Genomic DNA, 17,810 nt, shown 5'->3' on the forward strand with positions numbered 1-17,810 from the left:
ACCCGCCGAGGGACAATCCTGCCGCGTCCGCAGCCTCCGGTCTCCGCCCACTCCGACCCCGTCCCTCCTCCCTCGCTCGTCTCCGGGGCAACGAGCGGTGCTCCGCGCGCGGCTTCTGCGCGGGGCTCACTCCGCGTCCGCGCGGGTCCTCCGAGCATGGTTCCGGGTCTGGCTCCTATTACTCAGTCGTTCCCTGGCGTGGGAAACGCCACGACCCAGCAGCCCAAGCCCTCGGTCACATGGGACCTTAGTTCGCCCTCTGCTCAAAAAGCCGCCGCCCAGGCGACCACCAGTTCTGGCTCTTATCCGGGCTCGGCCTCCCGGCGCGATGGGCCCGGCAACCGCCCCGAAATCAACGTAGGGGCCCAGCCGCAGATCTGCTTCCTGCAGCCGCGGACCTCGCAGCCTCTAGTGCTATTCAGGTGCGGAGCGGGTGCCCAGAGCGATGGTCAGCCCGAGCTCCCAGACCCCTGCTCCCTCAGCGGGGCCCTGGAACACCGGCCCTGGCTCTCCAAGAGCCCAGCCCTTTCTTAGACCCCCAGGAGAGTCTGAATTTTACACAGACCCGGGTCCCAGTTCCTTTGCAGTCCAGCTCTTTGCACCGCCAGGAGCCCGGGAGCCAGGATGCACTCAGCCCAGACGCCCAGGAGAAGCCGGAATTCCCACCTGCAACTCACATTCCTCCGAATTGCACCGTCCCTGTACTCTCCCAGGCTTGACTTCGTGTAGCCCGGTGGTCCCCAGCGCCCTTTGGGCCGAGTCTTGAACTTTACCTTAGAGTCTGATGAGGCCCAGATCCCCTCAGGCTTGACACCCCTGTCCTCAGCCATTGCCCTGGGAAAGCCTCCAGATCCCCCAGCCCGCCCCCAGTCCCCGCAGACCCCAACTTTCCCCTCCCCTCCAAGCCCGTCACAGCATCCTCCAGGCTCCCACAGAGGCCTAGCTTTGGAAAACACTTGATTCACAATGATCATTATTTATTACTTGAAAGGGAGTTATGTCACTCACTGCCTTTTTTGTGTGCCTTCCCAGGAAGTATTGGTAAATTTGGCGCACCACTGAATGGGTGAAGGGTGTTTTATGTCTTTAAAATTTTTGTCTCTTTTTTTAAAACAAAATTTGGGGGACTTTTGTACTCGTATGTGAACATCTTGGTCTCTAAACCAGCCTTTTTCATCACCTCATGCCTTTGCTGTCAGAAAAATGTGAGGAGAGATTGGGAGCATTTGTTTATTTCTATTATTAGTTTGTGAATGTAAAACCATTCATAAAACCATAGTTCCAAATTGGCTGAAAATGAATTAGAAAAAAAAATTTTAATCCGTCAAAATGTTTTATTAATTGTCGTTTTTGTTCTATGAAAACAGTATATACTTATTATAGAAAAATCAGACAAAACAGACAAGCAAAGTGAATGGCCAGAAACAATCACTGTTAACATTTTGGTGTGTATTTTTCCAGATCTATTCATATATATGTACTACAACATGCCTACACATATTTTTTTTTTTTGTTTGGTGGTGGTCGAGAATGTCACCAACAAGTTCACTGTTTTGTAACCTGCTTTTTCCTCCACCGAACACACTATGAATGTCTGTTTTATTCATAACTGCATAGTATTTTATTGTATCACCTAATGACAATTTATTCAATTGCCTCCCTATTGTACATTTAGTTTCCAAATTTTAGAAAGAAAATGTGAGCAATTATTTTGAAGTGGGCAAAAAACATTTAATGGTACGTAGTTGTAAAACTATTTCATGGTGTACCAAATTATCAAAAAGTGAAAACTCAGTGCCTGGTATTATCCATGTTTGACCAATTCCTCATTTTGACCAAATCATTATCTCTAGTCTCATTTGGCTCCATTTTACTCCACCCTACCCCATCCCATCTTCTACCTCTTACCCTCCAGAGTCTCCTCAAACATTTGTCCATCCCACACTTTCCTCACTTTGACTTTTTGCAAACTCTTTTTTCCCTTAGAATTCCCCTCTTAACCAACCTAACCTCTGTCCAAACTCTTTATTGTCTTTTCCTCTGCTTCCTCTGACCCCCCTCCTACAGGCTTCCCTTAGACCTAGGCCCTGGAGCAGGTGCCCCCACCTCAACCCCCCTCAAATTTATCCCTCCAAACCCTATCCTATAACTTTTGCTCCTCTCTTCTAAGACCCCCACCTCCCATTTCACCCTGCATTTTCTGCGTAAGATGACTGCTCCAGTGAACAGTTCTGAGTCCCTGTTGATACTTTTATGGGACTTTCCACATCCTTCTCTGGATGGATTTTCCCCTCCTCATCCAAGAAACACCTGTTTAGCACACATTTTCCACAAGAAGAAACCTAGGCTTACTCCCTTGCTCCTCTGACAATTATGACGGAGCTGGGCCTCGCCCAAGAAACCCGAAGAAGCTTCAGCCACTACTCTAGGAGCCCATCAAATCAGGCCCTGTCCTAGCCATGGCCCCAGCCATCTCAACCTGTACCACCTTCCTTTGCCCCATCCAGCTTAATGAATTCCAGTGAAGCAGCGGTGACAAAATTTTTACCCAAGAGCCATTTATCTCGGGTGATAATTCGTGACAACCTCAGTGCACAACGACTCTATGAGATGGAGGTAAGGCCCTCACAAGCTTTTGTGTTGGGGGGTGTTAGTGGCTTGCCCCATGTTCATTTCACTCTCCCCTATACCTTGGGGGGGATGGAGATCACAGATCTTAGAGGAGATAAGGAGCCATCAAGGTGCTCTAATGCAAATCCCATTTTACAGAGGAGGCAATCGAGATTCGGGGTTACTGATTTGCCCAGGGTATCACAGCTGTTTCTAGGCCAAGGGAGCCAGGGAAAAGGATTTCATGTCTCTTGGCTCTTGTGGCATTTTTGTCCTCAAAGCACATTACCTTTCTATTTGGGGAATCCGTGAATGGATTCCTACTATCCCTCATAAAAAGAAGTTTGGGTCCTAAAGCTTGAAGCGGCGTCAACACAGTTTGGCCAATTTATTTTCCTTTAGGGATTCCCCCTCCCCCCGTTTTTCATATGAGAATTGAGTCTCTAATACTTCTTTGATTATGGACAAGTAGGGCTTGACATGCTTAGCTGAAAGTCCTCTGAAGAAGGGGAGGGAAACCACAGTGCTGTCACCACCCAGACCTTGATTGATTAATTCATTAAATCTGTCCTTAGGGCCTGTTTGAGGCAGGCACTGGTTTAGGCTCTGGAAGAGACTCGTGAACACGATGGACTCCGAGAACATGCTCATTTCTTCAAGCAGAGCAGGCAGTGCAGAGTTGAGCTGCTGTCCCCTTCTTGACTCTGCTGAGCTTCCCTCCATGTTCCAGGGCCAAATCTGCATGGACCCATGGGATTCTGACATTGAGAAGAGTGAGGGAGGCTTAAGAGATGGTGCCAGATCCTTTTAAGGGCCACAGAGACCAAGAGAAGTGTAGAGGCCTGCGTGTTTCTCCCTCTGCTAAACTTCCAGTAGCCTGGTGCAGTGGAAACAGAGTGGACTCAGAGATGGGCAGGCCAGCTTTGTGTGACCTTGGGGGAACCCACGTTACCTTCAGGACTCTCATCTCTCCTTTATAAAATAGGATCTATTAGGATCCTTTAAGTTGCAGGTGACATAGACTGAACTTGAACTAGTTCAAGCAAAATAGAGATCGATGAGTTAACATAAGAGAGGGTCACCAGTGTTTCGAATGAGAGAAGCCCGGGCTCTGATACCAGTGGGTGTGTCTTCTACTCACCCTCTTCATCCACTTTTCTGCTTCTTTCTGTATCTTGGCATCATCAGACTAGCTGTCCCTGGAGAGCGTGGCCACAGGAAACCCTGGCCTGTAGCCCAGAAAGGAAATGGAGTGCTTCCACTGTTGCTTGACTTAGACAAATCCTGGAGAAGGACTCCAGTTGGCCCAGGTTGGGTCATGGGCCCATCCCTGCCCTAATCACTGGGGCCAGGTGGTGTGGGCTATTCTGACTGGCCCAGGAGGGGTTGAGGGCCACCCCTATAAACCAGTGGGTGGGGAACATTGTACCTCTGGCAAGTGAAGTGAGTATCTCTGACATCCTGTAAGCGGAAAGTGTCCCGAGTTGGTTTTATACGTACCGGATGGTGGTGCCAGCCTCCAGCCATCCAGGAGTTCTCCTTTTAAAGCTGTATTGAGCCCTTATGTATTGTAGATACTCCATGTCCATTATGTATTATTACCCTATTTCACAGTTCAGGAAACAGGCTCAGGGAGATGGAGTAACTTCACGAAGGTCACAGAGTGCATTGTTTCAGAGTTGCAAACCTGGGTCTGACTGACCATGGTGCAGGGTGTTCTCCCTTAAGGACAGGGCCTGTCTTCTTGTGTGTAGACCTAGTAGCTTGCTGAGGAGCTTGGTAGATTTGAAGCCTGAGTGGCAGCGTGGCAGTGTTTTTGTCTCTCCTGAAAAAGTGCTCACATTAGGGGAAGAGGCAGCTTTGGCTAGCCGCTGGTCCTCAGGACCTCAGTGAAGACAGCTAAGGTCTAGTGTCTTTGGAATCCTCTGAACACACTCTGAGAATAGTGGAAGATGGCTGATATCTCTCCATCTATGGCCACGGATCTCAAGTCAAGCTCAAGGTGAAATCACTAGCTTAGAGCAACCAAAACGCTTGCTGTCATGAGGATCAGCTAGAAAATGGTGCTGTAAAGCAGCCACTTAACTTTTCAATGACTATATCAGCATCATCTCTGGTACATGATAAAAATACGATTCCTGGCTCCTATCCAAACCTTACTAAACTAGCATCTCTGGGATCTATATTGTTATCAAGCAACTGAAACGTTTATTGTGCTCAGCCATGTTCAGAGACCACGGATTTGAACGATGTCTTTTAGTGTCCATATTTTCTGCCACACAGCCTCCCTCTTCATCCCTTGTTCCCAAGATCCACTCAGGCACTGACTCCTGATGTCAAATTATGGCAACATTGACTGGCCCTGATGGAGCTCACCTCTGCGTACATTATGCCGGGTATTTTGAGACAATGTCAGTGCTTAGAATCCCCAGGAGAGTTTGTTAAAATGTCACTTCTCAGGATCACCTCCCACTTGGTTCTATTTCAACATGCCCAACACTTTGCCATCCTTCAAAACCAAATCCCCATTTGTATGCCAACCCTTTCTGAGGCGTTTCTTGCTATCCCCCTTCTTGGAACTCTATGGTTTTTTTTTTTTTTTAGGGATGTATCACTCTACCTTGCTTGGAAGTCTTTGGGCATGTGTCCCATCTTCCTGATTATGAAGACCTACAGCTGATTTTTCATAGTATCCACTCCACAGCTAGCTCATTGGAATAGATGAGTGAGTAAGAGAGAGGATGTGCCTTCCCAGAGTGTACAGTCTTGTTGGGGACAGGACAGAAACGATAGAAGAAATAAGTAGAGTTCAGTGTGATGTAGGGTTTGTCACAGATAATATGTGGGAAGCACTAAATGAATAATGGGGATGGTGATGGGTGTTAATGAAGGGCTGAGGAACAGGACGCACTCTTTCTCCACACCGTCCCCTCCCTCTTTCTGACCAGTCTTTAAGCAGAAGTGTTGAGGTCAAAATCAGGCTCCTAGACTGCAGACTGTCAGAAGGTACCATAGGGGTTATCTAGCTCAATGCTCACATTTTACATTAGGGAAACTGAGGCTTCCTGTGAATCAAATTATTTATGGCATATTGGCTCCAGCTGGCACATTATCCACCTTCCTATCAGCAGTACAGAAGCCTCTCTTGCTATGAGGTAGTTTCTTCATCCTAACCTCACCTCTGTGTTTTTTGTAAGGTAAAAGCTTCCGACAAGACCAAGAAAAAGATGGCCCACTTGTATGACCACCTGAAAAAAAAGTTCATGATGGACCAGCTCAGGAAGCTGGGGCGCTGGAGACGGGAATCCATGGCCATCCAGCGGTACCTGGATAGCATCCGAGTTCGCAAGGCCTCATTACAGCCTAGAAAGAAAAGCCATGGACAAGTACCTGCCCCTCGACCATGACAACACTAGACTGACAAGAGGAGAACCCGTAGGAGCTAGCCAGCCCACACCGAAGTAGGAGAACAATAAACCGACGCCAGCAGACAGTGGAGCCTAAAAACCTTAGCAATTCAAATACTTCTTGCCCTCTCATCCCATCCCCTCTGTTTTGGTGAAGGAGATCCTGATATCCCTGCCTGAGTGGAGGAGGCTGAATCATGGCAGCTTCCATGGTTAAGGCAAAGACCAACCGTTGGGACCCATGCGTCTGACCTGAAATGCCAGGCCAGGTGCGCTGGGACAGTGGTACCTTAAACGGGAAGGGCTCGGTAATGCCACTGCCTGGCATTCCAGTGGGAAGGAGATCAGGGTGGGGCATCAGACAGACCTGGGTCACATGCTGTTTCTGCCATTCGTCAGCTGTGTGACTTTGTAAAACCTCTCTGAGCCTCTGTTTCCTTATCTGAAAGAATGGGAGAGTGATGAGGGAACCTACCTCCAAGAACTGACATGAGGATGTGGCTTCCTTGGCCCGGGGCCCATCATTTCCAATGTCTGTCATCATGATGGCTCCAGCCTTGCTACTCCCCACTCCTTGGTCTGCCTGCTGTTCCAACTACACCCCAGCAGTCCCCACATTGTGCCTTTACCTGAGCAGGCCCCTTGTCTAGAATGCCTCTTTAATCCCCTCAGGGCTCTCAGGAAACTGCATCATTCAAGGCTTATCTCACCATTTCCCCTGCAAAGCTTCTGCCCCTCACCCCACCCTGCCTAAGCCACGCGGTTTTCCCCTCCCCTCTGAACTTGGAGTACCCATGGTGGCTTTATGCGCCCTTGTGTGATCGCTGTTTGGTATTTGTCCCAACCCCTTATGACATTGTCCATTCTGACCGCAGAAAGCAAGGATCCTCCAGGATCAAGGTCAGGCCTCTTCTGCGACACTTCCCCTCCTGGCCTCTGTAGAAAAGGCTACTCCTTCCTGTGCCCACACCTCTGTCTGCACCGAGCAAGTGACTGGCCAGTTCTTGTTTGCTCCTTGTCACCCTGACCACATTGTAAATGTCTTAACAGCCAGGATACTGGCTTGTTCATCTCTGTAACCACAATGCCTAGTAAACAGGGTAATACATGACTGTCTTATTCCTTTTTGTATTACAGCTTCAGCACTATGCGCAGAGTAAGAGCCCGGTACATATTTTTCAAGTTAATCAAGTTCCCTCCTTTTATAGATGAGGAAACTGAGGCCCAGAGAGATGACCTGACTTGCCCAAGGTCACGCGGCCAGTTGGTGGCCGAGAACTAGAAGCAGGTTTCCTGACTGCCATGGCATGGTCACTCTGCATCACCGCAGCTGCTCGGGAAGGACCTCAGTCCTCTTGGTGGCTTTTGGAAGTCGTCCACACTCGTCCTCGTCCTCATCATGCCCCTCTAGCACTGCTGCCTGGCTATTCGTCAGGCTTTCCTCTAAGCTGAATCTGAGCAAGCCCCCAGCCCAGGGGACTGGGCAGTGGTGAGGAGCCAGATACTCGTGATGTTTCTATTTCCTCCCTTTATGATCTTTCTGTGAGAACTGGAGTGTGCTACTTTTCAGTGGGAGCCAAAACAGGCTTTTTCTAGGTTCTTGTACATTTTCTTGGCTGAGCACAACTGATTAGAATAATTGATTTTAAGTGTTTACATTTTATTATACAAGCAATATGACCATGTTTGAAAAAAAAAAAAAAACAACCCCCGCTCCCCCCCTCCCCCCACACACAATTTTCTATTAGATCAACCACAGCCAGCATTTTGGTGTATTTGTTTCATTTCAAGTCTTTTTCCTTACCACTGTTTCTAGAAAGGGGAAAGGCTTTGGGGAGTCTTCAGAGGTTCCACAGAGTAGCCCTGGCCCCTCTTTTCTCCAAACTGTCCCCAGGAACTCTCCACCTCCTAGATTTTACCTAACACAACCTCTCTGAGCCTTACCCTAGCCACCAGCCTCATGCATCCTTCTCCCTTGGATGGCTGTCCTTGGCTGAGGGTCGTTGCATGTCATGCTGTGGCCCAAAGGACTGGGGGACCCCTGGGAGTGGAGTGGGTGGGACGTTGGCATGTCAACCTGAGTCACTTTATAAGCCACTAACTTTCCTCTGATTGTGTGGGCTTAATTTTAGTCTTCCCTTTTTTGCATTAAAAAACCAGATGATGTTGCATTTAAGTAGGAAACAAGAAATGATGAAATTCTGGAGAGGTTGCTTAATTATTGGAAGGGAAAAAGATTAAAGAGAAGGAAAATCAATGAAGGAAGAATGGAGGGTGTTGGATAGGAAGATACTGTTTGAGCAATAGAATCTTGAAGCTTAAGGAGGGGTTTAGAGATTCTTTAGTCCTGTGCATACAAACCCATACCCACACATAGGACTCAGTTCAAATGAAATCTTAACCTGGAAGCCCATTCAAGTAATCAAAACCATTGACATATTAATGTTTATTGAGCACTCATGTACCAGGCACAAGGTGTCGCTCTTTCCAAACATGATTCATTGAATCCCCTAGTGACAAAGTAGGTACTTTCATTAGCCCCATTTTATAGATGAGAAATTGAAGTCCGGAGAGTAAGAATCCTGCCTAAGATTGGGCAGCTAATAAGTGACAAAGTCCACCTCAAGCCTGTCTCCCTCCAAACACCTCTTAACGACTGTTGATAAGCTCCCTATCTTTTTCACTCTAGTTGGAAGCAGAGGGCCCGGAACCTGGAGCTCTCTGGTGATTTCACAGAAGGTGTTGTGCGGACCTCAAGTGTAACGTCAGTTACCTGAAGCCAGTTATTTAACAGAGAACTAGACTAAAACCCAGGTCTCTCTTCTGCCAGGTGGCTAAAAGTAACTTGTCACCCATTCTAGGACGAATAGGCTGTTAGGGAGAGTTAGGTTGTGTTAGGGAGATGTGGACGAGGAAGGTGTTCAGCCAGGAAGTGGAAGAACGGGACATAGAAGTCCTGACCGCTGCCCATTAGCTGTGAAAAGATGTTCTCAGTTTCGCCTTCAGGAGATCTTGGTGGAATAGCCTTTGTGTCTGAAGAGCTGTGCTGATGGCAGGAGACAGATGAATGATACTCTCTTTTTGAAGCTATCGATTGTTTTTGAGCATGCCTTTCATTCTTGCTGAAAATACATTTCATCTCCTCCTCCCCATCACGAAATGCACGTCACTACTTTAGAGTACTTGGGGAAATTTCCCAGTTGAAAAACTTTCTGGGTGCAGTGGGCCTTGTTTCTTCCCTCTCCAGAATTTCTCCATGACCTGAAACAAAAGGAGGGAACTTCTATTATTGAGCACCTGTTACGTGCAAGGCATTTTATATCTTACCTCATTCAGTTCTCACAACACTTGTCAGGTATCAAGCCCATCTTTCAGGTGAGAAAACCGAGGTACCGAGAGGCTAAGGAACGTGTTCAGAGTCACTAGGTTTGAACCAGCCGCCCTGGCGATCCTCAGCTTCACTGTGAGCACCACGCTCAATTTCAGCCACTGCTGGCTGCAGAAACTGCTCTGTGAGAGATGCCCATATATGGGCCTCCTGTTCATGACCCTGGCCCTGATTTTCCTCCTGGGCCACTGCTGCTGACCTCAGTGGTCAGTGACACGGCAGGAAGGAAGTCTTGGATAAGGACCCATTCCCCTCACGGCAGGTCCCAGCTCAAAGCTGTCTGGCGGGGGCAGTGGCTTTGGAACCCCAGCAGGTGGATATGGAGCAGCCTGCCAAGGGGCAAGGCAGCTGAATTTATAGGGGCAGCTTGTCAAGGAGCAGGGGGAGGCAGGTAGCTGCTCCAGTTGCAGCTAAGAGGAATCCCAGAGTTCTATGTATTCATTCATCCATCCGTCTGTCCGTCCGTCCACTCTTCCATCCATCCTTCCCCTCACCTACTTGTGTTCATGTGGCCCTTCAGCATATAATCAGAACATAAAGGTGGAGGAACTGGCTTTCTTGTTTGTTGTGACACCTCTCACGTTTCCTGATCAGTGTGGATGGAAGTGGGGAGCCCTGCTTCTGAGCTTGGGCAAGTAATATCCCCACTCTTGAGAGATTAGAGAGTTGGAAAAACCTTAGAGCTGCCTTGTGCAGGTCACCTCTCCTATTTTACCAACACCTAACCGAGGCAGGGAGTGGGGCATTGAATTTCCAGGGTCGGACAAGAGATTAGTGCTGGGTTTGGGACTGGATCCCAGGGTGCTGCCACTCATTTGTAAAGTGGGGATGGGGATCCTGGCTCTCCTCACCTCCCAGGATTGTAGGAAGGACTCCATGAGGTAAGGGGTGGGAAAGGGCTTTGAGAACTGAGGTCACCAGGCTGGAACACCCTAGAGGTGCAACCCAGGCCCTTGGTGGCTGGGCCCGGATAGATCCCACAGTGACCACAAGGGGTCAGCAGACGCTTCTGTGCTCAGCAAAGTCTGGGGGAAGGCGCTTGCCTGTGTGCAGGAGTCTGGGAGGGAGGCCCTCATTTAACTCCTGGGGACCCCTAACACAAACAAGAGGTGGGAACGCACTCCAGCCCAGCCCCTTGTTGAATCGAGAAGTGTTATTCTGGATATTTACAATTCAGAGCCTGGTCCAGCTGCTGACTTTGGATCTCTGCAGGGCTGAGGAGGCAGAGCCAGGCACAGGCCTTGGCCTGAGACCCCGCTGGGTTTCAGCTCTCCCACCTGCAAGTGTGGCGGGTGCTGGTGGCTGTGGCATAGAGCTTTGCACACATAATGCTCCCTAAATATCTGCTGAGTGAATGCGAGCAACTCCTGATCTGAGCAAAGTCAGAAAAATCCAGGTTTATACAAAATGATAATTCGGGGTGAGTTTTGCTTTTCTCATGTGTCACTTGACAGAATGGTTCCTGATGGGATTCCTTTAGCCAATCTGCTCACCTGGGAGCATTTCAAAGGTCCTTCCACCAAGTCACTGTGCTTCTAGTGCCTAACCCCCTTGGGCTGAGTTGGGTCTCTCGGTTACTGGTAGTACTCCCACCCAGAAACTTTGTGACGGTCTTTCTCAGTTCTCCCTGTGACTCACCACATTCACCTCTACCTCATTCAGTATGTATTTACAGAGCTCCTTGTATGGACCAGCCACTCTTGCAGCTGGAAATCATCCATGAACAAACCTGACTCAAGTGCTACATTTGCCTTGTTCAACATTTTGGCCACTGGAAATGCTGCCCACAAGCCTTGAGGGCTGCCTGGATCCTCATCCTTCACTGTTGCAGTGAGGTGTTATTCGATCTGCGTGGGCCCTGCAGTCAGACGGCTAGGAGTGGGAATCTCAGCTCTGCCTCTTAAGAGAAGTCATTTCACCTTCTCTGAGCTTGGGCTTCCTCACCCGAAAGCCAGGAATAACTGTAGTACCTACCTCATAGGCTTGTTCTGAGAACTCGGTGAGCTAAGCCTGGTCAGGAACCTGGCATGAGGCCTGGCACCTCCTGGGGTAAATGTGAAGTGGGTTGTGGTAGCGATTGTAAATGTGGTGCTGCACTTGGGATTGACATGTAAACCTCAACAGACAGCCTAGTGCAGGGGAGGGAGCCCGGGAATAAGGATCTAGAGATAGGGGTTCAGCTTCTGTGTGTGACTCCTTAACTAGCTCTGAGACAACATACATTCCATCTCTGAGACAAGTACATTCCATGGACTTCCCTCTTCCCTCGTATTTCAGTTGATCCCATAGGAGGAGGAAGTGGGACTGAGAGGCACCCATAGTCTAGTAGGGGCTTTGTAGCCTCCCAGTCAGTGAGTGTCTGTTGGGAACCTGGTCACGGAGCAGTAGTCAGTCAGTGGGGCCCCGAGCAAGCCTTCCCGTTGTTCTAGGAGGCTGAGTGCACAGACTCCACAAGGATGAAATGATTACAGGGAAAAACTGATCCATAGCTTTTGTTTAAAGGGCACAGTGGGAGGGCCTGATCCTGTGGAAACTAACTTCTCAACATTACTCCCCATACTTCTTCCCATGAGCCAAATCTCATGAATTTTCTCTCTTCTCCAAAGAGGCCTCTTGATTTTTCTACCGTGGACCTTTGATCCTACTGTTCACCCTGCTAGGAATACAGCCCTCCGTCATCTCTACCTGAGGAAATTCAGCTCAGACCTTTTGGGGCCTGGCTCCTGGTCCACCTTCTTCACAGAGCTCATTGGAGGTGAGCGCTCCCTTCCTAGACTGGACCCAGTTCATTTGTCTCATACCTTGTGCCGTCTTCATTCACTAGCCTGCCTAAGTTCTCTCATTGGAGCAGGAGCTCCTGCCAGGCAGGAACTGGACTAGTTGGCAAAAAGGAGGCTTGCTACCCCTTTCTTTGTGAAATTTGCACGCTGTACCACCAACCGTATTCTCTGGAGCTCCCAAGTCATTTCCATTGCTCCAGAAATTCTGCATCTCTATGACTGAGGAATCACTGTCTCCCCAGAAAGGTTTTCAAACAAAACCTATTAACAAAGGGCAAAGCAGAAGTTGCTCACTAATAGTGCTCCTGGGGCCAAATGCAGGGGTGTGGATTGTATCAACACCATGTTTTTCATGCTGTTGAATTTAAGCACTTTGGTGTGGGGGGGTCTGCAAGCCACAACTGCCACCACTGCCTACTGTCCTAAAGCCAAGTGCACTCATCTCCCTGGCCCCTAAAGACACCTGAGTTTATGATCGCCCCAAGGTGTTAGAACACAGGCTCCTTTAAAATATTTAATTTGTTTCTAAAACTTTGAAACTGTTATATAGGCACTATAATCAAAATTGAAGCATACAGGGTATACTTGTATAATGAAAGGAGAAACCCCCTCTTTCTCTTGTCTGGGGCCACTGCGTTAATAGTTCTAAGAGCACAGGTCCTTAAAATGAAATTTATGGTCTTCATAAATTGTATGTAAACCTTTAGGTGTAAATGTTGAGTTTTATATTCGCTCTGTTTCATAATAATCTTAAAGGGCTTCATGATCCCCACACTTTAAGAACCACTGACTTTGAGACTTCCATTTCGGGATGTTTGACCAGCACCCATGTTTGCCTCCCATCTTTCTTGAGACCCCTCTGAAATAAACTTATAGAACATTCAAGAAGTACTCAACAGCAAGGAGAACTAGAAGACTTTACGCAACAAATATTCATGAAGTTCATACTCTGTGAACTTCTAGGTCCCGATGATAGAACAGTGAAAGAAGTCTAACAAAAATTCCTGCCGTCCTGGAGCTTTCATTCTAATAAGGGGAGACAGAAATAAACCACAGAAATCATTTAGAAGGTGTCAAATGCTATGGAGAGAAAGGGAGCAGTTAAGAGGGTTTGGGAGGACTATGTTGGAGTGTTTCAATTTTAAATAAAGATGGATCACTGACGAATGAGCAATTTCAACGAGTGCTTGGAATATGGAAAGAGGTTGAGAGTTCTTGATGAAAGAAACAGGTGGAAGCAGCCGCCAAAAACACTCTCTTAGCCAACTAAAGAGGAGGTTGGAGCCAGTTGGCTTGAAAAAACCCAGGCAGACTTTGGGCTCAAAGTCAACAGATTATAGGAGAGGGTAGGAGGGAGAACAGGGAACTAAAACGAGGGATTTTATTCCTAAAACTGGTTAATGAGCCCATAGGTGTCTTGTATTATTATTCGTATGCCCTACACATATTTTACAATATTCTTTTATATCTACCCTGTACATAAGAAAGAGACTCACACATAACCTGGGGCGAAGAGCGGGGATAACTGCTCCAACCCACTGCCCTACCCCTCTCTACACTCAAATTTGCAAAGTGCAGGTAACGTTTCTCCTAGGCAGAAAACAGCCTGGCTCTTCTCTAAAGAGATTGGATTAAATATCTGAGGTCACCTAGGGCTTGCAATATGGATGTTGGCACCACAGAATAGAGCCCTCTTGACTTTGCTATTTATGATCCTGCCCCATGCAGAGCTTCCTGCCAGAGATTCTCATTTAGCAAAGGAACCAAAGGTAAGACAGACCTAATTGCGTAATAGCAGAGGAAACCTACACCACCTCATTTTAGAAGGTACTGGCTGAGGGGCATACAGCCAGAAAGCGGCCAACCTGGGATTTGAATAGAGGTCTTCCTCCCAAACTTGTGTTCTTAGCTCTAAACTGTCCTGCCTCCCTCTTAGCTCATGCATCTCCTTTGCTGGGTAAAATGAGTCAAACCAGCATCTACATTTGTATCTATGGCCACAAACTTATAAGAGAATCTGTCTGGATTTTGAATGAAGACCGGTAAGAGCTAGAAGTACTGGATTCTCATCCAGTTAGCAATGTGACCTTGGGCAGGCATATAGGTCCAGGGTCTTTGCCATCTTACAGGGCTGACCTCAGGCAGAAGTGATGGCTATGACCAGCTCTGCAATGCAAGGTTGGTTTAGCTATCCCAGAACCATCTGGCCCATAAGGGCCTTCACTTCTTATCACTCTAGCTTTTCCTGCTCCTGAGGTGGTCAGGGGCAGCCTGGCAGGGCTTCTTTTGGGGATGGGGGTGGGTAGGCATCTAGGGCAGAAGTCTGGTGTCTCTATTCTCCTGTTACACAGGTGGACGGATTAGGGCTAGAGAACCTTTGTTTGAATCTTGGCTCCCTATTTGCCCATGGTGTGACTCTGAGCAGGCCCTTTAACTCTGTGAACCCCTATTCCCTGCTGTGCCATGAATAGACCTTCTAGGGTTGTTGTAAAGGCAGGAGGTGAGGTATGTCAAAAGCCCAACGTTTGTAAAACAAAAGCATTTTATGGTGATTTTCAAACACACAAAAGCAGAGAAAACAATATAATGTGTGCACATGTACCCATGACCCCAGAACAACACTGTCATCACCTGGCCCTTCTTCCATTTATTCCACACCTCCACCCCCTTTCATTTTAAAATTGAATTATTTTAAAGCAAATCTAATATATAATTTCACCCGTAAATATATCAGAATACCATTAGAACACAATTAACAGTAACTTCTTAATATTCCCTAAAACCCAGTCTGTGTTCAATTGCCCAATTGTCCTTGAAATGTATTTTTTACAGCTGGTTTGTTTGCATCAGGATCCAAACACAGTTCGCATATTGCATCTGGCTGACATGTCTCTCACGTCTTTGTTAAACTGATAACATTTTCTTATTCCCATCTTTTTTCCCCCAGGCTATGTATTTACTAACTAAAACAGGTCCTTTGAATCTACTCATAGATCTTCCTATTTTAATTGACTTGGGTCATTTAACATGTTCCTCTGTCTTCTGAGTTTATTTTATAGTGATCAAGCTAGAATCTTGATTAGATTCAAATTTAGATTTTTTTTTTTTTTTTTGGTGGTGGTGGGGAGAAGTAAAAATACTTCGTGGGTGGTACTGTTTCCTACTGGGTCACATCCAGAGGCACAAAATGTCCTGTCATTGCACTTCTGGTGATGATGCTAAGATCAATCTGTAGCTTCAGCTGATGTCAGCCTGTTCCATCCTTTATGAAGTTCCCCATCAAACCCATCACTTTAGAAGCTGTTGATGATCATTGCCTAGGTCCATTATTTCATTAGGGGTTGCCAAAAGATGGTGCTTTCTTCAAATTTTATCATGCCTTCTGCATTTCTTAGCCAATCTTCTGACAAGATTTTCCCCTTCTAAACTCTTTAGTTACTGTAAGATACAGACTTAATTCTTTCCCTTTATTATCATTTTTCAGCATAATAAATTGGTGCTGGAGTAGCCTCCAAAGGTGACCAATGAAATGTTTTGGGGTTTTTTCTTTTTGGAACTTTAGGAACTTGTGGGTTTAATTTATGGATCTTTATATATGTGATTACCCATTGTAATCATTATTCTTTTTGATGCTCAAATTGTCCTATCTTTGCCCAGTGGGAGCCATTAAGTTGGCTTCTGAGTCCTTTATACACAGTGGTCTTGAATAGCCTGTTTACTTTCTGGCATGACGAAATGTCTCAGGCAGGCTCATCTTGCATATGTCCTGCCCCAGACTTGGAGTTAGCCATTTCTCCAAGGGGAAGAATCTGACGTTTTAAAAGTGAAAAATCTCCCTTGTGCCCAGGAGGCCCACTTTCTGTTGGATAAAGGGCATTCCTCGTGCCATGGTGTCCACCCAGCTCTTGGTTTCATCTCCTGCCCTACTTTTTCAAACATGCTGAGCTCTGTTATTTCCCAGACAAGGAGTTCTCTCCTGAGTTGGGACTTCATGCGTGCTGGTTCCTTTGAATGTCCTTCCACCCTGTCCTCCTGACTCAGTGTGAACCACGCCCTTTCTGTGACACCTTCTTCACCCACTCTGGTAGATGACTTAGGCCCTGTCATCAATTTAGCAACAGTCAAAACATATCATTAAGCATTTATTTACTAGCTGGCTTCCCTCCTTGGGGGTTGCAAACACATTTAGCACAAACATAGCAGGCACTGAGCTTTTCCCATGGTTGTGGCTGTTTTCCAAGCCTGTCAGCCTTGGGCTCATCTCTTTCTGCTCTGGCCTCTGTTTAATTCATTTCACCAAACATTTCACAGAGCAGCCTTTAACTAGAGAATATTTACTGAGCACCTACTAGGCCAAGTGTGCTTTACATGCATGCTTTTATTACTTTCAACCTGTGAGGTAAGGATTATTATCCTTATTTTATGAATGAGCAAGAGGAAGCTCAGTGTGGTGGCTGGGTTGGGATTTCCTCAAAGGAACTGACTCCCATATCCCAAGATTTTCCCTCCATGTCACTGTATCAAAATATGGTCCACAATCCACCCACATCAGAAACTCCTGGAGTGCTCATGAAAATGCATTCTCCTGGCTTCCACCTCATACTTACTGACTCAGAATCCTAGGAAGACGGGGATGGAAAACTAAATTTCTAATAAGTTTCCCTACAGTGATTTTAAGCACGTATTTTTGTTTTTAATAGTTCAAAGGTTCAAAATGGTATAAATGAAAAGCAAGCACCCCACTCCATTCTCTAGTTGCCCGGTTTTCCTCTACCCACTGCTCCTGGAGGCAGTCACTTTTCCTTGGGGTGACTCAGCACACTGAAGTTTGAGGACCACCTTCCTACTTACGGGATAGACCAAGATGGGCAAGTCTCTGCACTCCAGAGCTCAAAGTAAAACTGCAGGTAAGATCATCATCCTTCAGGGACAGGTGCCCCAGGAATAAACCCTGGCTAAGCGGAAGGTAAGGCACGTGGGATGAGCAGAGGAGCGCCCGCCCAGAAGTCTGGAGCTGGAAGGGTCTGGGCAGAAGCCAAATATCCAACCTGAGTATCTCCGACTATTTGTGGTAACTATAGACCTTTCCCTTGAGGATAGATTCTTTAAAATCCGTGATGTTTAACCTTTCTGGGATCACAGACTCCTTTGGGAATTCCATGAAAACTATGGACCTTCTCCCTAGAGACGTAAAACTCCGCAGACTACTGCAGAATTTCACAGACCGCTAGCCAAGGTTACCCAGCGATATCTAGGAGGTCCCAGTGAAGAATCCGCTTTTAGACAAAAACTCTCTATATTCGTTTACAGAGAGAACTTGAACTACTAGTATGTCCTCACCAGCAGCGAAGGGCCTTGGCATGAACCAGGGGCCAGCTGGCCCAGGAGATAAGGGGCGGCGGCTGTTCTGGGCCACCGAGCCAGGTCGCCGCGGAAAGGTCCCCTAGGTAATGGCTGCCACGGGGGGCGGGGGGCGTCCTCCACAGTTTTTAGCGTCATCTGGCTGGGCCCGCGTGTTTCGGGCGCATTTAATTGGCTTCTGAGCGCGGCACCGGCTCCACGCCTACTCCTCACTCCTGCGTTCCTGGGTTTCGGGGAGCGAATCCACCCGGGACAGGGGAGCGC

General features: G+C 47.4%; 1 protein-coding gene across 1 annotated transcript; it reads left to right on the forward strand.

The window, feature by feature from the left end:
• Positions 1-80: 80 nt before the first annotated feature.
• On the forward strand, positions 81-7,781 carry LOC308492488 (uncharacterized protein C5orf52). Its single transcript, XM_081037583.1, has 3 exons — positions 81-422; positions 2,508-2,616; positions 5,808-7,781. Exons 1-3 carry the CDS (start codon positions 157-159, stop codon positions 6,015-6,017), a joined length of 585 nt encoding a protein of 194 aa, XP_080893709.1. The 5' UTR covers positions 81-156; the 3' UTR covers positions 6,018-7,781.
• The last annotated feature ends 10,029 nt before the right edge of the window (positions 7,782-17,810 follow it).

Source organism: Rhinolophus hipposideros (genome assembly GCF_964194185.1).
Source record: "Rhinolophus hipposideros genome assembly, chromosome: 24".
NCBI classification, from domain to species: Eukaryota; Metazoa; Chordata; class Mammalia; order Chiroptera; family Rhinolophidae; genus Rhinolophus; species Rhinolophus hipposideros.

Coding starts and splice junctions, on each gene's coding strand:
- LOC308492488 (XM_081037583.1), top strand. CDS start 157: ATGGTTCCGGGTCTGGCTCCTATTACTCAGTCGTTCCCTGGCGTGGGA. Junction 423..2,507: donor CAGCCTCTAGTGCTATTCAG/GTGCGGAGCGGG, acceptor TGCCCCATCCAG/CTTAATGAATTCCAGTGAAG. Junction 2,617..5,807: donor AACGACTCTATGAGATGGAG/GTAAGGCCCTCA, acceptor GTTTTTTGTAAG/GTAAAAGCTTCCGACAAGAC.